The sequence below is a fragment of the Tachypleus tridentatus genome, chromosome 2, assembly GCF_004210375.1.
Source record: "Tachypleus tridentatus isolate NWPU-2018 chromosome 2, ASM421037v1, whole genome shotgun sequence".
In the NCBI taxonomy this organism is placed as follows: Eukaryota; Metazoa; Arthropoda; class Merostomata; order Xiphosura; family Limulidae; genus Tachypleus; species Tachypleus tridentatus.
The window spans coordinates 90,477,058-90,500,321 of record NC_134826.1 but is presented as its reverse complement, the minus strand read 5'-3'; the positions used below and the strand labels follow the sequence as shown (position 1 = coordinate 90,500,321).

General features: G+C 29.7%; 1 protein-coding gene across 3 annotated transcripts in view; it reads left to right on the top strand.

Moving 5' to 3' along the window:
- rtet (major facilitator superfamily domain-containing protein rtet) overlaps window positions 1-23,264 on the top strand; it is a 105,416-nt gene that overhangs the window by 54,291 nt on the left and 27,861 nt on the right. For all 3 annotated transcript variants that reach the window (XM_076489287.1, XM_076489286.1, XM_076489288.1), the window contains 3 exons: window positions 12,402-12,513; window positions 19,814-19,869; window positions 20,838-20,890. In XM_076489287.1, the coding sequence (XP_076345402.1) occupies window positions 12,402-12,513; window positions 19,814-19,869; window positions 20,838-20,890 (221 nt within the window). The remainder of the gene's footprint in view (window positions 1-12,401; window positions 12,514-19,813; window positions 19,870-20,837; window positions 20,891-23,264) is intronic.

Genomic DNA, 23,264 nt, shown 5'->3' with positions numbered 1-23,264 from the left:
CCTCAGCCTTTCTGAATTTTTGATTAGGTAAAATAATAATGGTATAATAAAAATATTTCATAAGGCATGCACATTAGCAAATGGCTTGATCTTATTACAGCTGGTATTTAAAAGCCTATTTTACTGTCCCCAAATGGCAAGTATACACTGAATATATAACTTAGCGGATATGTGAGAAATATGGAAGAATTGTATCTTTCATTAGGCATGCTCTGATAGAGATTTGTGGCTATAAGATCATTACAGATATGTCCTATGTTTACTGTTATGAGTTTAAAGCTATTCAGAATAAACAAATGTAGTTTCATCTTACAATTTGAAGTCTTTCTGGAAAGAAAAAAAAGGGTAATATAGATTTATTTGGATTTGTGTGTGTGTGTTATGTATAAAGTTATTCGATGACCTCAAGTGTGTTATTTCATTAAATAAAACTTGTTTCATGTAGTAGTACCATTAATCCTAACGAGATGACCCAATTTTAATATACTGCTGTGAGAGTAAATAAATATATATAGCTGAATTTTTAGAAGCTTTTATCACACAGCTAGAAAGCCAGTTTTAGTCAACCTAGTGACATATTATTTTCTTTATGGAGACTTATCAATCTTCCTATAGTTAAAAAGCTTTCTCATGGGAATCACATTTGTCAAGTTTAGCTGAATTTGTTTTTTATGAGTTTTTATCACATGATTAAAAAGCCAGAAAAATTATGATTGCTATAAAACATTGCTTTCTGTGTGTGTTATGTGATAATCTTAGGTGTGTTATTCAGTTAAATAAACATTATTTAATGTAGTAGGATTATGAGTTGTGTCAGGATGATGCCATTTTTAAACATCTTTCTGCTTGTGCTACTATGTTACATTCTATTTTTAACTCAACCACTTTAACGTCAATGTATTTTAATGAAGTTATTGTTATCAAGTATTATTTTTATTTTATGTAAGTTCTTATTCTTGTATTTCAAAAGAAAACTTTAAAGTTTAAAACTTGTTCTGATATTTCATTATGTTCTCATTATGAATCTTAACTAAGATCATGTATAGAAGAAACTGTAGGTCTAGTGGAGACGATTTTCTACAAATGTTCAAAGTACAGTGTATGGTTTATTTACGAGAAATTTGAGTAAATTCTTAGAACTTGTTCTTGAGAAGAAAAAACCTTTAAAATTTCCTTAGTTCCATATAAATCATGTAGAAGTTATGTTGCTAAGCAGACAGTTTTTTTAAGTTGAATGGCATGCTTACAACCCAGTCCTTGACAAATATTTGGTGCCAGGTCACCATGGCAACTAAAAATTTCCTCATGGTGCCTAGTATTTTCTCCTATTTTATTTGTGCATTGGGCTGTGCTAAATAGAACTTCAAACGAAAGTGTTTCTGTACTTTTGGAAGTTCAATACTATTTTTTGCAATCTTTGAGTCTTAAATCAAACTTTTTTTTTTCTAAGAATTTAGTGGCAGATGCAAAACTTCATGTTTTTTCAGAACTGAAGTACTGCAGTTGCACAATGCTTTAGTGATTTCACAGCATTTTTATTTTTCTTCTTCCTTTCAATTCAACCAATTATTGTGCTTATTTAGACTTGGGCAGGACCAAAGGCAGTTAGTTCAGGAAATGCAATCAAGTGGTTGCTGATATCATGTGATTGTTAGCATGCATCCATTGCTGTGAAAGTAAATAAATATATATTTGTGCATTGATTATCTATGCTGATCCAGGCAAACTGAATATTACAGATAATCAAGGCATTAGTGTAACCCTCATTTCCTGGTACAAACAGTAGTAAAGTTAGGTTTACTAGTTTCTGAATTTTGAGGCTGGCTCTTAAATCTGAAAATATTTGTTGAGGCCTGTTATAACTAATAGAAAGAGCAGATTTATTGTTGGAATGTTGCTAAGTTAAATGTAAATGTAGGCTTGTATATTAATTTACAACTGAAGCAAATTAAAGCTTATTCTGTTGTTGAGAGCAGAATATCTTGAACTAAATTGTTTTTTTCTCACCTTATATATATTAGTTTGATCAAACATAACAGTTAAATTGCATTTCAGTTTTACTTGTATGTTTCACTGAATTACCATAATTGTTCTAAATATTTGAAAATTTAATGATTTTTAAAAATTTATTCTGTACTTTGTTTCATTACCAGTATTTGTAAATTTAGCAAGAACAAACTATATCTTGCTTGAAGCTAAGGCTGTGTCTGCTAATGTTAATGCTATATTGCTTGTTGGCACATGTTGATGTGTATCAACATAAATAATCAGTGATAAAGAATGTAAAAGGAAAATAAAGCATTAAAAATAAACTATAACTGAAAAGGTAAAGATATGAAATTGTGCATATGACCCAAAGAAGATATTGTAAAATTATTCAATCAAAAGATAAAAGTATATTTTATTACAATTTTTAGCTTTTACACTAAGTAAAAAAACCAAAACAAAAGATTAGCTTTTAGAACTATTGTGATGTTTTGATCACTTGTTTGATCAAACTGATTCTTTCCCGTCCTACTGGGGAGAATTCCTGAACATCAACTTTACATCTGGAACATAAACCTCAGACAAGTTCTCTCACCATATCTACATGCCTAAACTTCCAGTAGACTGTTGAACATGATCCAATTATTAACTCTCTTTTGTGAATCTTTTCAGTATGTTCTTTTTAACAATTCCATAGTTTTTTCTTAACCCTGTTGCAGTGGGTCATGGATCAAAAGCCATGCCATCACGTTTGTTGAATTGCATTCAAAATTTTATTGAACTACTATTTTATTAACTTATCTCCTTAATTTTGGTATCTAACTGCAGATTACCAATCAAAATTTTAGATTATACATTATTTGATGTCCTAATTTAAAAGTACATATTAAACACACCTAAACATCGATTTTGTTTGTCATATGGGATGTTGAATGCAGCACTGGTTCAAATTAAATCTTTGTGACGTCAAAATACAAAGCCTGTATTTTTTGTATGAATTAGAAACTCAAGCTAGAATATAAAATTAAAACCTTTTATCTTTTTTCCTTGCTGAACTATCACTATATTTTGTGAATCAAACACACTGTCTTTTTCTTACCTCTTTCCATTTTTGGAAATGTTCTTTTGGAACAAATACAGCTTAGTTATTAAACTTGATAAATTATAATGGAATTCTGTGGTATCACTGAAGTAATTTATGATGTGTGTTGTTGTTTGAATGTAGAAGAGATAATTGTTTGCATTATTTTTTTATTTACTGTTCTGTGTATTAATTGTTCAAAAATAAATTTAAGAACTTGTTTTTAAATAGTAATAGTCTGTATAGATGTATAATTTATGATAATTGAAATGTGACTGTATTTTACAAAATAGGTTACTTTGTAAAAACTAAAGGTCAGTTTTATATTATTGGTTATGGTTGTTAACATGAGTGCATATGTGCTACAATGTAACTTATTTATTGTTAACCAGGTATGACTTATAGGTCATTGTAATAAAAATAATAAATCAATATAAATGTTTAACATTATGAGATTTAAGCTTTTTGATCTAAACATTCATGTTTTTGGTTTATAATCTGTAATCATTCTAGAATGAAAAAGGCATATTTATATTTATTTCCTAATTTTATATGGTGGTTACAAGGTCTAATAAATTGACTGAACCCATACAGTGATTTGTTAGTGAAAGTAACAAAACAAAGTTTTCTCTAAAGAAACATTTGATAAAACTCTCTGGACATTATAAGGATTTTGCATGTGTAATTTGAAAGTGTTCCAATGTACAAAAGTAATTTTAATCTTAAAATGAAAATTACTTTGCATGTCTAATAGGCAACATACAAAAATAAAAAAGTCACGAGAAAAACATTGCTTAACAAACCTTAAGCACTAATAAAAGAAATTGGATATTTTATGTATGAAAGTATTGTAATGTTTGCTAATAATCTTCTATATGTCTTGAGCATATGCTTACAAATTTAAAACTAACTCTTTTGGGGGAATCAAATAAAGAACCTCCTTTTTTTTTTATATGCAAAAACGGCTCGTTTGGGTTGAGAAAATATTTTACATAGAAGAGTGAACAACGTTTCGACCTTCTTCGGTCATCATCAGGTTACTGACGTAACCTAAAAATGTAATGTAAAATATTTTCTCAACCCAAATGAGCCGTTTTTGCATATAAATTTCTCAACAAGTGGGTTTCTCGACATCACTGAAAGAACCTCCTTTCTTTCCACCCTTGAAACTTTCTTTTTGGACCAATTCTTCACCTACCATGTACTATATACGATAAGCCAGGTTGTAGACTGCCTCTCTTGGCAAAACTTGGTGTGTCTCACAGAATGTATCTTCTATACTTTCCATTAGGAGTGCTTTCTTGGAGACTTCATTCATTGTTGTTGTGCCAATCCCCTATGTTTCATGTTTCCTCTCTTCTGTTCATTTGTTTTTCATATCTCAGTCATGGCTTGTCTCTCCTTATCATTTCCTCTTTGTGGTACCCCTTTGACTGGCTTTTTCATTTCCTTTTTGATGTCACCTCTTTTTAACCCCCTCATCCTTTGCCACTTGTGTACTCTATTGCTTCAACATCTGTCTTCTTTCCATTATGGGATCTTTCTTTTCCACCTTCATCTTTGAATTAGTCTGTCTCATTAACTCTTAAACCAGAATTTCTCATTTGGTTATTCTTTAATTTCCAACTTTGAGAATCATTTTACCTCACTGTTTTACCCACAAGGGGATATGGCTTTTGACACTTTTGTCCACATCTTCCTTCTGATCATTCTATTTTCAGACATTTCTCTTTCTGTTACTAGGTTCTTACTCTCCTAGTCATTGGACAGCCTTATCTTCACAATTTTGTGGGCTCACCACTGCATGATGTTTCCTCCTACATTCTTTCCATCCTGTTCTGTCCTTACTTATTCTTAAACATACTTGCTCTGTTTCCATGCCTGTCCGGGATCTTAGTGTCATCCTGTTACATGCTCTTACCCACGACCATTAAAGCTGTTGGTCACCTGCAACTTCTGCCTCTAATTTGGGCATATTCATCTTTCCTCAGTCTTGTGGTTGTCATTGTTCAAATCTTTATGCTAACAAGTCCTCCTTTACCATTTCCTTTAACTTCATGACCTTACTTCTCTCAATCATTTCTTCCTAGCATGGTCTTCAGCTGTTCATGGAGGAGACCTCCACGCTTCTCTTCCCCATCTTTGTTTCACTCTTCTCTGCTTGTTTGGAGCCTAAACCTCTTATTCAGTAGTTTATGCAGAACTACAGACTGGAGGTAAAATAGAAAAAACATTTGAACATATCACTCAAATTAAGCAAGATAACTTATTCTATGTAGTGTGATTTAGTATTTAAATTCCTGTCTTCACTCCTTATTCTTCAAGTACGTCTTCTCATTCTGTATACCATATAAATACAGTAAAACCTCTCTAAGGCAGAATTGCAAGAGACTGAGTAAAATTTCTGGCTTAGACATAGTGAACATGAATTTCCTTAATTATATATAATTTTTTGAGTGGAACATTATACTTGCTTGACTCAAGGGAAGTAAGACTTTTGTGAATAAAGTTATACTGTTTATGCTATATTTATTAAAATAAGAACAAAAATAGACATTCCAAATATATACAAGTACACAAAATCTTAATCAAATTCATTTGAAGAAAATGTCCAATTTCAACTGTTTTGTTGTTTTAATGGGCTTTCTTATGCAGTTAAAAGAGAACACCAATTCTACGGCATTTTCATGAAGTTCATTTTTGGATACAATTTGATAGTGTTAATATAACTTAACACTTGCGATGAAGGTGGAATTTTTATTTCCTCCCTATTTTTTCCATTTTGTTAATCTTCTGAATCTCTCACACTGTTTTATCTTGCAATTCTGTTATAGATTTTAAATCAATTTTGTCAGTTTCTGTTAAAACATTTTTGTCAACATTCACAAAACGTTCCACGGTCATAGAATCATTTGCGTTAATCTTCTCAATCAGTTTGGATTTCACTAGAATCATTATAATAAACAACTTCCCCCACAATCTACATCATTATCAAGAATAAATCCACAGTTTTGAAAGCATTTTATTATGCATTCATCTTTTATGCATTTGGTTGAATGACTTAGAAATGCAATTGAATCTAACACATCAATTTTCATGGTTGTTTCAGGTACCTCTTATAGTCGTCCATGTTTGTAATAATATGCTGAAGCATCAGCTTTCTGTATTTCAGTTTTATACACTGTATAACTCCTTATCTAGTGGCTGTAGAACTGATGTTGTAAATGGAGGTAGAAAGATTAAATGGACATTTGAAAGTTGACTTTGGGTGACAAGTTGCATTATCTATAAAAAGTAGAATATTCCATTCTTTTGTTTAATTTGTTCAAAAATTCCTCAAATACAGCACTTGTCATCCAAGCTTTTATTATTCGGTTTTCATTCCACAAGAAGTTGATTCTTCCTTAAATTTTTGAAACTGAGCAGATTTTCAGTTTTATCTATTACCTATGGTAAATATTCCCTATATTTTAAAATTAGGGAAAATAGGAATTTATTTTCTTCATAAGAATTATTTAAATATAATTTTGCAGTTAAAAGACAAATACATTTCTACAAATAATGAATTTAATTTAACTGAAAAATAATGATGGCAGAAAAAAGAACAATGTATTTAATCAATATTTACTGTAATAAAATGTCCGAGAATTTATTAATATTTAAGTAAATTATTAATTAAATAATAAATTAATATTTAAACATTTTTTCTGTCTTACTCAGGTTCTAATCATACTTGTTGATAGATGAGGTAGGTGAAAGATAGTTTTCTGTCTGCATTATGCAGGTTCTGCTATATAGAGAGTCTTTTATAAGAGAAATCTTAGGGCATTTTTGGCTTGTACAGGTTTCTGCCCTATGCAGTTTCTGGCTTAGACAGGTTTTACAGTATTTTATATTTTTTAGTGCTGTGGTACTTATCATTCAGGTTAGCTACAGACTGTGTATAATATCTGTATGATTTTAGGAAAAGAAAAATAGGGCTTAAGAAATATCATGTTCAATGTTCTGAGACATCCTAAAATTCTGCTGGCTACCAAAAATTATAAGAAGCATGCTTGACAGGGTAATTTGGTATTTACTGTATCTGTCATTGCTATGAAGTAAATTATAAACTGAGATTTATTGGACTTAAATTGCACTGATTCATTGAGTGATTCATTTATGTTCTAGTAGTTATCTATAAAATATGTTTATTAATTATCTGTATTATGAAGGATTTGATTTTGATAGAATAGTGACATTAACAAATTTCTTCTGCAAGGATGTCTGCTGTGAAAATGTGAGGCAGATTCAAAGTCCAGTACACTATATGAATCTTTGCAGATTGACTGGTCTCTTAGTATGAATGGGCATGGGTAAAAAAGGGAGAGTGGAAGCAGTTTGTGAAAACTTGCCAAGGGTACAGAAATGACTGGCTATGGCTCTGTTATAATAGCCACAAAGAAAGTACAAAACAACTCTAAGTTACCTTTTTTTTTTCTTTCTAGAATGACTTGAAATTGTAACGTGAAACTTCATTTATCCTAAATAGTTTTAAACTTGTAACAGTATGCATTTGTTTCTACTTGTTTTATTGCATTTTGAACCCAGTCTGACAAATACTCGTCACATAAGTGGTAAATCAATTGGCAAACATGTAGCTCCTGTTGTGTTATTGAATTACATATTACACAGGCTTCTTGCAAGTTTTTTCTTTAATTTTGCCTAATATAACATTATCTAATTTTAAAATTTCCAATTGTTATATTACAGCTACTTTTGTAATTAATCAAAATTATACGTGAAAAACAAGAAAGTACTTACCCGAGTTTTATATATGTAAAAACGGCTTGTTTGGGTTGAAAAAATATTTTACGTAGAGGAGCGAACAACTTTCGACCTTCTTCGGTCATCATCAGGTTCACAAAAGAAGGTCAACCTATGAAGATCAAAACATTGTTTGCTCCTCTACGTAAAATATTTTCTCAATCCAAACGAGCCATTTTTACATATATATTTTTCTTTAAAAGTGGGTTTTCTCAACATCACTGATTACCTGAGTTTTGTTTCTTTTGTTGTTGACTGTTCGTGACACTTAACCCTAATTTGTGACTAATGTTACTACTACACTAAATAACTTATTTAACTAAATAATGCAACAAAGAACAAAAAAATAATAGAACATAAAAAGCAGATAATATTCCATAATTATCTCAGTTTTTCTGGCTTTCTTACTATGAAGCAAGAGTTATTAAAACTCACCTAAACTTGATGTGTTTCTCATGAGAATAAAATTTGAACTGAAATAAATTAAACAGTTCTCTATATAGAAAACAATGTATTATAATATATATAGTTTGGTAGATTAAAACATTGGCTTTATATTAGTTATAAATAATTTATTAAACATCAGAGAGAACATTTGGCAATTTGTTAAGGAGAGGATGTGACATATGGGTTTGATATTCTAGTTTATGGCTCTGTAACCAATTATGATTGAAGTCTATAAGAACATCTTTTCCTGAGTGTCGACAATATTCTAATGAGTAATTTATACTAAATTTAATACTTCTTGGAGAGTTGGCAATTAAATTAAAGATAAGGGGATATCTACAGAGCAAAAGTCACAATTCTGATACTTGTGAAATTCCAGGATATGTAGTTTTTAATATTGCTTGATAAAGTTAAGAACTTAAAACATGTAGAATGTTTAAATTTGGATTATTACCTCTGTTTTTATGCAATTTTATTCATATATTGCAATAATAAAGGATGTCTTCATGGAAAAAGTTAAGTATAAACAAATGTATACTGTTACAAGATTTCATCTATATAGGATAAACAATTCTAGATTCAATTTGCCCTTATTCTATAAAGACAAAAGGCTAATTTAAATTTAGTTACTAATTTTGTATGGTGAACATGTGGTTGTTCAAATTTACTAACACTGTATATAGTTAGAGCAGAGAAAATAAGAGAAGTTTATTTTGGAGGTTTTAGATATACACAGACAAAATTTGAAACTTTTCTGATGAAGAGAAGCATTTTTTTATCTTAATGTGTATATCACTTTGTACTCGTAGATTCAATACTATTGATCGATGTTACAATTTTTCAGTAAAGATACTCAAATAAATTTTTTTTTTTTATGTACAAATGGCTGGTAATGTTTACTGAAAGCTTTCCACATGTTGTAAAGACACACAAGACAAAATTTTTGTACAAAAACTGATGGTTACTTTGATGATGTGAATTTGTTTCAATTGTTTAAGCTCATAACAAGGGAGTTAAAGTTGTCTTGAAATAAAAGCTAAACAACAAAAAATGTTTCAATTGAAGCACGTCACATTGTACTATCTGCACTTTTTCTTTCGAATCTCAAACTTACAATTTTAATGCTGTAATCACAAAACTTGCAGGGGTGTAGTTTTGTCAGAGTGCCACTTCGACAGCTGAAATTAGAGGTGGATTTTAATAATTCAGTAACTAAATATGGACAAACAAATTAACTTATTCAGTATATTTGTAACATGAAGTGTCTTTTGTAATCAAGTTCTTGTGGTGTCAAAAAACAGACTGTGATTTATCCAGACCTCTCAGCACACACAGTCATTCTTTCTCATGGTATTGAACAATTAAAATTCATTTTGAAACTATACTGTGGATTTAAAACATACATTTGTAAAAGGCTTATTTATATAGCACACGATGGTTTTTTTTTTTAAGTTATTAATGTTGGCAGAATAAGAAGTATGCAAAGTATTGTTTGCCCTTGCTGCTTAATTTGAAGAAAGTCAAGCTGTATTTTCCCCTCTATAGTGTATGCATATCCAATTTATTACTAATGTAAACAGTCTGAAATAATTAGTTCTGCAAATATTTACCCTGTTGGTGAGATTACATGTTAGTCAGATTTTGATGGGACTCTGATACTAAAATTTAGAAGTATGCCATTGATGAAAAAAAGCACACTTTGAGTTCCTTTGCTGTGATGTTTTTTATATACTTTTAAAAAAACAAAGACATCATTTATTATACATGACTGTTTATCTGTAATCTAAGTAACAAATTTAGCCTCTAATTTAAATTGTGGTTTTGTGCTGATTTTCTTCAAGTTACAAAACTATTCAGACAGTGTAATCCAAACACATTGATACAACTTAATGTTCTGTAAAATTTGGGATCTGTTTTGCTATAAAATTCAAAATGTATTTTTTTGTCCATCTTGACCTTGCACAATAGGTGTGACTGTATTTCGTACTTTTGGTGAAATAAATATTTTTCATTCTTTTGACACTGAATGTAATGAGGGGACTAACATAGTCTACAAAACATAAATTTCGCAGCTAATATGATAGTAATGACCACTGACAGAAACAGTACATACAGTAGAGATGTGTTTTCCCCCTTCTTACAAATACTAACAAGTTTTTTAGTAGATTAATGTTGAATTTCTTTGATGTTCTACAACATTAATGCAAGGTTTGCAATATAATCAATCATATTGGCATTGTAGCTAGTTCATTAGCTCGTGAGATATCAGAATTCTAAACTTCTGTACTTTTCACTTAGCTTAAATTTTTTATATTTAAATTTCAGTATATGTCGCATCTTTTACCTGATATAATTTAGAACGTGTGTGTACCACAAGAGCTTATTTTAAATCAAAAGTTCATATCCATTATGACTTTTCACTATAGATTAACATAGATTTTATGATAAGGCTATAGTTTCACTAGCTTTTTAAAATATTAAAAGTGAGGAATAAAATGGAGTAAGTAAATTAAGTGGAAATACTGTAATAGTTGTTATAAAGTGAACCAAATTTGTGAAAGATGTGCTAATAATATAGAAGTGAAATATAATTTAATCAGAATAAGTTGTACTAAACCATATCATAAATCTACTTTTTATTCAATCTTCCTTTTGTACATCTGTTTCTAACTTTTTCAGCATATCTTTCTACTTTTTCTGACTTGGAAGCTCTTTATAATAAATTAATCTTAGATGAATTCCTGTTCTTTAAGGTTTAATAAAAATAGGTGAATATTGAGGCTAAGGATTCTGGTAGTACTGTGATAATTGCACTCTAAGGTAGTATACTTTTTCAATTATCAAACTAAACAGAAATATTTTTAGTTTAACTTTTCACAGATAGTTTTCTTGTCTTTCAACAAGTGCAATCACTTGTGGCTTAATGTAAACTTATGAAATTTGGATTGTTTTTAGCATAGAAAATGATTATCTCCTTAAGAATCCTAGGAATGCGTATAACCTCACAGCTTTACTGATTTTGCATATTTGTTTGTTTTAACACAAAACAACACAATGAGTTATCTGCTCAGTTTACTGTGGGGAATCAAACTTGGGATTTCAACATTATAAGTCTGTATGGTTAGTGTTAACTTGCTTAAGTGACAGCTCTGCTGATTTATCTGAATAATTCTTGCCAGTAGACATTGTAATATTAAATTTTTCATATATACTTCGTAGTGCTTACTGAGTGGCATGTTCAAGCTTGAAATAAGTATATATTTAAAACAAGAACATTTAACTTGAAGAATTTGACTGGCATTATTTAATAATTTTGTATTAATTTGCTACATCAAAATTTCATAGATGATTGGTTAGATAAGTAAAAAAATAAGTTTTTAAATAAAATGTTCTAAAGTGAGAAGATGAGTTGAACACAAAACGTGACAAAATAGCCTTTATAATTAAATATGTTTTGGATGATGCAAAACTAAATAATGGGCAGTTTGCATTCTGTTCATTATAGGAATACAAACCCTATATTTTAATCCATGGGCTGCAACTGCTCTAAACATGAGAAAATTTTGCAAAGCATACATTGTATATGGCACACTTGCATTCAACTGCTGGAGGTGGATCATACCCTATACAGCAAATCAGCAATATAAATGGGTTCATATTGCAACTTACTATTGATGCATATAGAGGACTAAAGTAGAACCCTTTTGAGTACAGTCTTACTACTATACAAAAGCAAAGCAAGTTAAAGTTATTTTTCTTCTTGAATCTGTATTCCAGTTATATGATAAACTAATTAACTAGTCCAATATACCATCTGAGAAAGTGCCAACTCTTACCACTACAGTTGCTAATATTTAGCTACAAAACCATTTTCTAGTAGCTGTAACCTTTAAATTTATAAGTGAAATTTTTAGTACCATATTTCTGAAACTAATTTTCAAAAGCTTTTAATTGTCAGATTGTACTAGAAGTTTTCAATGCTTGTTCAAATATAGTTTTTGTGTTAAATTTATGTATTATCTGTGCTGAACTGTATGTAATTTGTTTTATTTTATCAAGACTGTGAACTGTTGTTTTTCAGATTTAGGCTTACTCCAACGTACTGGCCTGATATATTTTCTCTATTTATTTATTTATTCGGGGCTGGAATATTCCCTTACTTTTATGACTCATCTGAGATTTAACTATACAAGGTAAGAAAAGGGTGTATATAATATTATTAATCTCTTTGATAATCATGGTTAGTTATCTGTGCACTTGAAATTTATTTTTGTTTTCTTGCCTTACACAATCTGCATTTTATTTTACTTTTAGTTTTACACCATTAACACAATCTGTATTTTACTTTATTTTCCTTTTACACCATAACACATTCAGGGTTACCTGTTGGTTCTTTGTGAAGTGCTTGACATGTCTGTAAAGAACAATATGAGGTGGGATATGTATGAAAACAATATTTGGAGTTTTGAACATTAACAATATTTAACAAATAAAGTAAATAAATTTTTAAATAGTTAAAGATAACTTTAATTTCTATATCTCTTAATTAAATGCTTAGTTTTTCAGGTATATCTTTAAAAGTTTGAAGTAAAAAATTACATACACTAAAAACTTTCAGATTTAACCCTAATTGCACAAAGCACATGACAGTTATATGAGCTTAATTGCATCAGTGAGGTTTTAACATTTTAAACTAACTGTTGTAAATCATTTTCAACTATAATTCATTTAGTTATGCTAAAAAAGTTATATAGTTGTGTTTGTTGGTATTAGTAACTTATTAACATTGAAATCATTAACTTTTGAAAATGTTTTGTTATAAATCACATCAACTTATTTATGATAATGTTACAAAAGGATCATGCCTGCTCATTTTATTGTGTACAGTAAAATTGTTTTTAATTTTGTTTGGTGTGATTTAACTTTTTCTTGGTATATTACCTATATGTTATTATTAATGCTAATTTATCATTCTTGTGTTTAAAAATTTCTGCCTCTATTTTGTTTTTTCTTGCAGATTTTCCATTTTTCTATTACCTTTATCAATTAATGTAAGAACATTTAATTTACAGTTATATATTTTTTAAATATTATATTTTGTCTGTTTGTATTTGAAATAAAAATTTCCTTTGTACTATTTTGGAAAAATGCTTAATTTTTTTGTAATTTAAGCAGCTGTTCATTAAAATTAATATTCCTGTTATTGACTTAAATGCTTGGAAATTTAGGACTTGCTTCCAGTAATCCTGTTTATTAAATTTTATTAGTTTTTGATATTAGTTTTGCTATCAAAATATCTGTTTGATTTGATTCAGCAAATTCATTATGGGTTTATATTTTGTTCTCATTTTCTTATTATTTAATTATTGTGTTACATATATTTTAGCAATACATTTATCATCCATATTTTAGTTTTTTTGCCTTTATTTTTTACACAAGTTATAGATATTTAGGAAGCATCTTTTACATATATTTTCATAACTGATGCTAAAATCTCCTTGTTTTTCTAATATATCAATTCTCTCTTTCCTCTTTGATATTTCATTGTTATTTAATGCATTATAATTGTTATCTAAACTAGTATTTTTAGGTTAATTTTTAAACATGTTGTAAAATGATCTATAATTCTAGTTTTTATAAGTGCTTTTACTATCAAGTTCAGTTTGTGTGATGTAATGAAAATATGATCAAAATTTAAATTTAATTGTTCTCGAATAGTAGAATGTACATAATAATGAAACTTAAAAGTAGTTAAAATATTTATATTTGTACAATATTGTTTTAACAATTTATATTTATCTCTACTAATGTGAATGCATTTCTTTCTATTTTTAATTTTAAAGTTATGTGATACGAGTAAGCTTACTTATGTAACTTCTATGTTGATACATTACTGAACATTTTATATGTACACTTATCTCAATATATACATTCTTGAAAAGTTCCAAATCGTGAATTTCCTCACAGCAAAATCCATTTTTCCAGAGACTCCTTTTACATAGTTAGAGGTGTATCTCTACAGAAATAACTTTAGATCCAAGACAGAGTAAAAATAAAAATAACATAGAAAACCTTTTTTACACTCATATTTAATACGACTTTAATATTTTGATAAAGTAATATTCTAAGGAATTACCAGATGCTGTGACTATTTGTGTGTTAGACAGTTTTTCTGGGAAATGTAGAGGAGTTATTGGGAGGGAAAAGGAGAGGTAAGACGTACAAACAGTAACCATGGAGGTGAGGTTATAATATTAGAAACATCAACACATAAAGCAAGAATGCAAGTAAAATTTTATAGCAAAAAAACTCACTGTGGGTTCGTTGGTTAGTAATAATAAAAATTTATAAGTTAGAAACTCAAAATTCCATAGCATCGCTACAGAGGTATTGTAATTTCTAACTTTGTAATATTGTTATATCCTTATATGTTAACATAACGTAAGATTTATGTTTTGGGGGACAAAATGGAAACTATTAGTCCATCTCGTCTCTTCCATTCTTTAAACTAAAGCTATTGATAAGTAAATTTTCACAATTTTTCCAGGATTTTGCAGTATGTATTTTTTTACACCATTGTGATCAATTTGTTTATTGGCAAACACTTTTACCAAAACCTAACTGGATAAAAAGCAGGTGACTGCTGCACCCTTTGTGAAAAGCAGTTTGATGGCTGGCCAGAAAATTGACATACTATCACAATTGAGTAATTTTACTGATCTTCTATTTCTGATAAAGCAATGCTAATACATGAAAAGAAGAAGAGGGCTTGTAAGTGCAAAGTTCATATGAACAGTACTAATGGGAAGTCCCCTTGATGTTACTGTGGGTGCAATGGTTCAGTGTAGAGGTCAAAATCACATCAGAAGCTATGGGAAACAGCCATAGAGCAAATTAAAGGCCCAAATAAAGACAAAAAAGGAAGGATTGATTATGTTATTGCATTGGAAAGTAATGAAGATGAAATATTTAGCCATACTTCTCTAGATCCCTTGGAATTCGTAAGACCAAAGAAACGACATAGAAACTAAGAATTCAAGTGTGAAAACAAGGCATTGTTGTAGCACTTCCATTGGGCATGGAAAAAACAATGTATATTCCATTCAGTATTTATTTGGTATTGAATCTACAGCAACATCAAACTTTCCAAATGAAGAAGCTTGATAGAAGGCATTGAGTTTCAGTGCTCTTGACAAGAACAGTCAATTGTGTATGTTCTGCTTGATAATATTAAATATTCTATGCACTGCATTACTCTGAGGAGATCCAGATGGTCTTATGAATGTGATTGGAAACAATAATTGTAAGAAATTTAGTGCTACAAAACTCTTCTCATATGCCATCAATGTGCAACAAGCTGTGCCAGAGAAATGTATTCAGAGAAAAGTTGTACTTGCACTGCTATATTAGTTGATGATATTTAAAAAGTGAAAGAGAGATTGGAGATTGGAGATCAAACTTTTGTTTCAGTTCTAACTCACAGTACAATCTGTTCAACATTACTGTAAGTGAGCTGTACTGATAATGGTAGAGTACCATTGATCAAGGTGATTAGAATTATTCTACTTGCACCAAGGTCAATGCCTTTGTATCTACTCTGAAAAAAAAGAAGAAAGGAAACAAGTAGCTAAGAACACAATAAACTATTACTTGATCTTAACCAAGATGCTAAGCAGCTACATCAACAGCACAACATTACATATACGTTTTTCTAGGTTTACTGTTGTGTGGTATGAGAGCCAAAAACTTGTGATAGCATTACTAAATCTGCGAACTTTTTCATAAAACTTTATATGGAATTTCAGTTCATCCTAAAAATAGAGTTTAAGCTCATTCTGGAATGATGTTATATATTAAGATATGTCATATAGCCCAAATGCTGGGTGCCTTGTCTGTGAAAGTGCTATTAAAAAAAAAACTAAAGCCAGCTCTTATCATTCATGTACCTATCAAGCTTTCTCTTAAGCTCACTTAGATTTACTGCCTGCATAATATCTAAAAGCAACCCATTTCCAAGGTGAACCACCTATTAGAAAAATAAAATAGTGTTGGCTGAAAATTACTCCTACCTTGTCAAAGTTTATACTTGTCTCCTGATCCTACTATTCTCACTGTTAACTATGAATAAAGATGATGCATTAACAGTATCAATTCCATTTACAATTTTAAACACATCATTTATATTCTTCCTTAACTCTTCTTTTTTAAGAAAAAAACAATTTGAAAGGTTTTAACCTCTCCTCATATGAGAACACCTTCAACCCAGGAACTATTCTTGTAACTCCATTCTCTGAACCCTTTCAAACAATTCAGTGCCTTTCCTTAGGTAAAGAGCGCGAGACTGAATGTAGTATTTCAAATGTGGCCTAAACAGTAACCTGTATAATGAAACTATAACCTCTTTAGATGTTTATTCATTATTTCTGTAGATACAATTTAAAATCCTCTTTGTGTTATCACTAGAAGCAGCAACCATACTGCTTGGATGGCTTTAGACTGATCATCTATTACACCCTTTCCTTCTTAACACTGTTAATGTTATTCCCATCCAAATTATAAATTAAATTATGATGACCCTTATGCATTTTCTTGCATTTGTCATAATTAAAACCCATTTCTCATTTATTTGTCCGGCTCACTGAATGATACAAGTCCTTTTGTAAATCAGTGGCCTTCTCTTCACAGTTAGCAACAAATAAGACCTTAACACTCCTACGAAAAGACGTTTCTAGTCCTGATTTCTCCAAGCCCGTTCCCCTGGCTGTGGTTTCACTAGATAGTAGATAGGGACAGTGGGAATCTCGTTAATCCATTCATTAATGGATTTAAATGGCAATTTCATTTAAATACAAAATTATTAGCCTAATATTAATAACCTTAAGTTGCTCTGGGGCCTATTAGGCCCCACTTTTCATAGGAGTGTTAATATCGTCCACAAATTTATAAAATTTATTGACCATTCCATCATCTACGTCATTGATTTAAATCAAAAAGAGCATTTGTCCTAAGAATAAGTCCTGAGATACTCTGGTTTTTACATTAATCCAGTTTGACTGGACACCATTTGTAGTGATCTTCTGCTTTCATACACCCAGCCATTCTTCTATCCAATTTTCTAACTTATCCCACACACCTATGGAGAATTTTTTTTACAAGCCTTTTATGAGGATGTCAAATGTCTTATGAAAATACAGATACATCAAAGCTGCACTCTTACTTTCGTCTACATAAAGCAATAATATTTTTTAAATAGTGTTAAAAAATTTGAAAGGCAATATTTTCTCTTAGTGAAACCATGTAGACTATCCAGTAAAAGTCTATACTTTGTTAAATGATATTACAAATTATCTTTCATCAGACTTTCCAAACGTTTTCCCATAATACATGCAAGATAAATGGGTCTATAAGTACTGTAACCGGTTTTTCTGAAAAGTGATATTACATTAGCTAACTTCCAATTCTCTGCTATTTGCCCACCATAAAAGACTGACAGAAAATAGCAACAAATGGCTCACATATCTAGTCTTTAACTTTCTTTATATCATATTTTCTCACTGGGAAATGTTATTTGGCCCAGGAGTCTTGTCATTTTTTTCAACTTTCCAGTGTGTTATTAACCAACTCAAAATTAATTCAGTCATCTCACTCAATCTTGTATCAATCTGCCACCTTTTCAAGGCTTGGAATACAACTGATATACTTGTTGGTAAAAAACCAAAGAAAAAGTAAAATTTAATAATCCAGCCATTTCATTGTCATCAAATACAAGTCTTCATTTATCATCCCTCAAGAGTTCTATTCCATCCCAATATTTTGTACTTAAATTTATTTAAAGAAATCCGTACTGTTAATTTTTACATTTTCAACCAACCTTTTTCCATACATTCTTTTGGATGTTCTGATTTTCTGTTTGACCAAATTTATTGATATTCTATAATCTACATAACAATCTACACACCAGTCAGTTTAAATTTCTTAAAATTTTTATACTTTTTTCATTTTGTGTTTTGTACTCTTGCTAGTCAAACTGGGTTTTACTTGCAGCATTTTTTTTCTTTTTTGTAAGGAATATTTTTACCTTCAATTTATCTTCTAAACTTTTTTTCACATCTGATCAGTTTCTGCAGATAACTCAGTTGCCTAATTCACAATGGATAAACCTGTCACATCTCTTCTAAACTTGTTATCTTGAATTTTATTACCAAAATATTATTATTCCTTATCTTCATATGCAGTAAACATTGAACCCAATAGAGTAATGATTATTTTCACCCAAATGTTTGTTTCCACTCTGTCAATCGTTTCTATTTTTGAAGTTAATTTTTTTCTCAATTAAAGTTTCTGTAAAGACAATAATATGTACATTTTGGTGCATTGGTTGTATATATAGAGAATTATTATTTAAACTATGTATATTCATTGATAATACATTAATAATACATAATGGTTTTTGAATTACTAAATGTAATAAACAAGAGGATATCTTCAATAGCCATGTACTTGAAACTCTTTTTAGACAGGATTAGAATAAATTAATCTTTGAATCTTTGTTTCCCTTGTTGTTAGCTATACCTTTGTGCAGAAGCAATACCAAATGTGGGGTGTATGTATATCTGATTTCATTGCTTATTGGGTTCTCTACTAGCCTACCCTCAGATTGAAATTCTTTTAGGATTAGAATAAATTAATCTATGAGACCTTGGGTATGGTCAAATATATGAATCAAAAGGGTTTGATCTCCTGAGTAAAAAACTATAATTAAATTTCACATTAATCAAAATGTGATGAAACCTTTAGCTAAAAGTTTGTGCTTGAAAACAAAACTAAGGACTATTCTATGAGCTGCTGATTTGTAGATAAAAATTTTTAATCTATTATGATTTCAAAACCTATTTGAAAGTGCACTTAAATCTTGTTCAGTTTTTCTTACTACATTTTCATTTTCTAATTTTATTATTGTTATTTATAGGAGTCTTTTATTTTTGTTTGAAATGAGTTTTTTCAGATCTTGTAAAATATATTTATGCTGCTCATTATTATAATTTATTCTGATTACTTTTTTCCTTGTTAATACCATTTGTTTTTGAATTGCACTACAACTTTTCTAGTATCTTTTGTGGCGTTTCCTTGTGTTACCATGAATGATTTGAATATTTTCCTCCTTTAAAGATGTTTTATATATATTTTTATTTGTTTTGTTCAGGAGTGATTTTTAAGTTAAATTTCAGTTAGGATCCATTTTTTGTTAATCTTATTTAAATAAGATCATCCAATGTGCATTAGAACAGTAACGTTAAAAAGAGAAGGAAGTTTATGTGTAAATGTTATCCATTTTTTGTGAATTTATTCAAGTCATCTGTATTTTGTGAATAGAAAATTTCCCATTGAAGAATAAGAAAAGATAAATGAAAAAGGTTACTACAATAAAAAAATATCATATCTGACTGTTTTAATAACTAAGATGATATATATTTTTATTTTCTCTTACCTAAGAATGCAACAGGGACGCATGTATCTTTTCAGTGGCACAGTCATGGCTCTCATACAAGGTATTCATGTTATTGTTCTTGTTACTTCTAAAGTAATCCAATAATTTTATAACTGAATCAGATACTTCTGGGTTTTTTAAGCTCTCAGTGGTAAACAAGAAATTTTCATTGTAAAAGCTATACACAACTATATAGTCATTTTGTCCTTTATTTTGTTCTTTTTAATGTTATTTGTCTCTACTTTCTCTTTCTGCATACTTTAAGAAAAAATTTAAATTATAACAGACTTTTCTAAACATCAACTCAGTTCTTTTGGTTTGTAACATTCTCTAGTTTTGGAATATCTTTGAAACATCTTCCTTTTCCATAAGTATACATTGGTGGTTCTGTCTATCCTCTAGTTTTAATCTATTTCCTTCTCAAGGTTGTGAACTACCTGTAAAGTTTATTCATTTTGGATATGCTCACTACATCTCATTTCAAAAGTTCTGAACAACATGAGAAGTTTCCAGAATAAGACTTTCAAGTTACAAGGAAACTGTTTAAATCTAGTTCCTTCACCTCTGATTCACCCATGTTTTACCCAGGTTTGAAGCAGTTTTTATTTTAAAGTAGAATGTATTATTTGAGCCATTTGTCACTTACTCATATCCTCTGAACATCTTGAGATATTTGTATTGCGAAGCACAGTGTTGTTGTGAGTCATGAGTGACCTATATTCATTTCCTTTTCATCACATCTTTGTCAGATTTTGTGCTTTTATAGCTAATTTTCACCATTTTTTGTGTATTTTATTTATGTTTAAATCAGTTCTGTTTGCTATATACATTTCAATGTAAAATAAAGTATGTAGTTGGTGTGATTCAAGGATTAGATATACAGATCATTACTTGTTTATTATCTCTGTTGTGATTGTTAGGCATGTAGATAGTTTTATCAAGCAGCACTTTAGATATTTTTATACTTCTATGAAAGTACTAAAATGGAGTTTTATTTATTTATTTTTGACAATACTGTTATTTAATTAGGTGGTTATGTGCGCAGAATACACCCAGGACAAGAACCTAGTAAAGCAGTAATGGTATGTTTACAACCTAATTATTTGTGATACTGAATTAGTATTTAAATTTTTTTTAAATATCAGTTCATCCCTTTTTAGTTTTATTTTTGGTTTAGAAATAGGTTACATCTTTTTTATTAACCCTCTCATTTCAAGTATCCCTTACTGTTCATGACACAAAATTTTAGTCTCATACATTCAAAATTTTATTAAAACTACTTTCTATTTATGTTATACCTATTAGTAAAGCATAGAACCTTAGTTAATAATCTATATTTTAATAGTATACAACTTTTATGTACTTAATTATAAAATCAGTATTAAAAAAATCTCATTCTCCCTTGTGTGATACACCTTACATATTTTTTCTAGACATCTTGTCTTCTCTATTTTATGCACCACCCTTTGAAAAAGTATGAAATTAAACATAAATTACTCGTTATAAAATTGTCATTGCTTAGAAAAAACCATAACTTCTATAGCTTTCAATTTTGTTTGTGCTAGGTGTCCCTAATTTAGCAGTGTAAGACTAGAGGGAAGCTAGTCATCATCACCAACTGCCAATTCTTGGGCTACTCTTTTACCAACAAATAGTGGGATTGACCGTCACATTATAATGCCACCATGGCTGAAAGGGCGAGTATGTTTGGTGCGACAGGGATGAAAACTCGTAACCCTCAGATTACGAGTCGCACGCCTTAACACGCTTGGCCATGCCGGGCCAAATACATTTTTATAGAAAACCTAAAATATATGTGAAATACATTCAAAGTCTGTTTAGCAAAAGCAAGTTTTTAATAATTTAAAAATGCAAAAATAATGTGTACCTACATAGATATTTTGGGTCTGTGTGTATATATATATACGATGATAATAAAATTATCCATTTAAAACATGAACACATTTATTTACAGAATTACTTCATGGTAAGGGGTGCAAAGGAAATACAAGTTTCAGTGAATCATGTGTCTTCAAAATGTACAGAACATTTTATAAAATAACTGCTGTGCTTTCTATATGATATATACACTTTTGTGTGTATGCACATGTATATATGAAGTAATTGATAATACAGTTATAAAGGAAACAGTGTAATGCAACTTTATATGAGTTCTTAATTTCAAACCACTAATGTAAGAATGAATATCTTTGTATATACAGGAATATGGTTGAACAAAGACAGTAAAACTGTCTTAATTAACAAATTTAGTTTCTATTTCCATATGTGAAAACTGATAATTAAAAACTAGGAACATGTCTGTGTGCTCAAACCTACAAATATCACAACTAAAATGACATTTTACCACGTGCAGTCAGTAAGCGTATTTAAGTGTGTTTAAACTTTATCCATACTGTAGCTTTAATATCAAAAAAGGCTTATTAAGGCATAGTTTGTTATATGCCAGTTACATACTGTAGCTTTAATATCAAAAAAGGCTTATTAAGACATAGTTTGTTTTATGCCAGTTAATATGTATAACATCACAGAAGAATTATCTTTTTTGCTTATAGTATTTATAACAAAACAAACTTATGTAAGCCTGTTGTTTCATCTTTTTAGTTTAATATGTAACGTCACACGCTTAGATTAATTCAATTGTTTCAGTTTTCTTTCCTCTACTTATAGTATTTATGACATTGCAAACTCTTACTAAGCCAGTTGCTTCTCTAGTGTATGTAAAGCAGTGCAAAATCAATTTAATCATTAGCTTCAATCTCAGATTAATTCAGTAATTTTGATATGATCTTACCATCACCAACACAAAGCTATTTTTCTTTCTTTTAAGTCCTCTGCTGGGACAGCGGTAAGTCTTCGGATTTACAAAACTAAAATCAGGGGTTTGATTCCCCTTGGTGGACACAACAGAGAGCCCAATGTGGCTTTGTATAAAAAAAGCAGAAACACAAAAACAATTTTCTCCTTAAGGAGTCTTAAAAAAATGTTTGCACTTAGCATTCCAGATTATATATTCCGTAGATTTTGTGCCATTTTTGAAATTGTACATATTATGTGGCTACTCTACCAACAGTATTGTTCTACCTTTGTTGATGCAGCTAGCTACCTCTGCTATTCTCACTCAATGTTCTCTTTGTATATATTTTTCATGTGGCTACCATTTATGATTATACTTATTGTCATTTCCATTTTTTTTTTCAGTAGTTTTGTTTTAGTGTTTACATTCAGTAATAAACACACTAAAACAAAACTACTGAAAAGGAAATTGGAAATGTATTTGTATGTATTTTTTTGCATTTATCTCATGTTACCAAATTACATGAGAATTTTATATGAATTTGTGATTTATTATCTCAACTACAATAGTTCCTGTTACAATTGATAATGCTACTTCCTAGTACAACTTCCCAGGAACCTGGTTCAACTTTATCTGCAGAG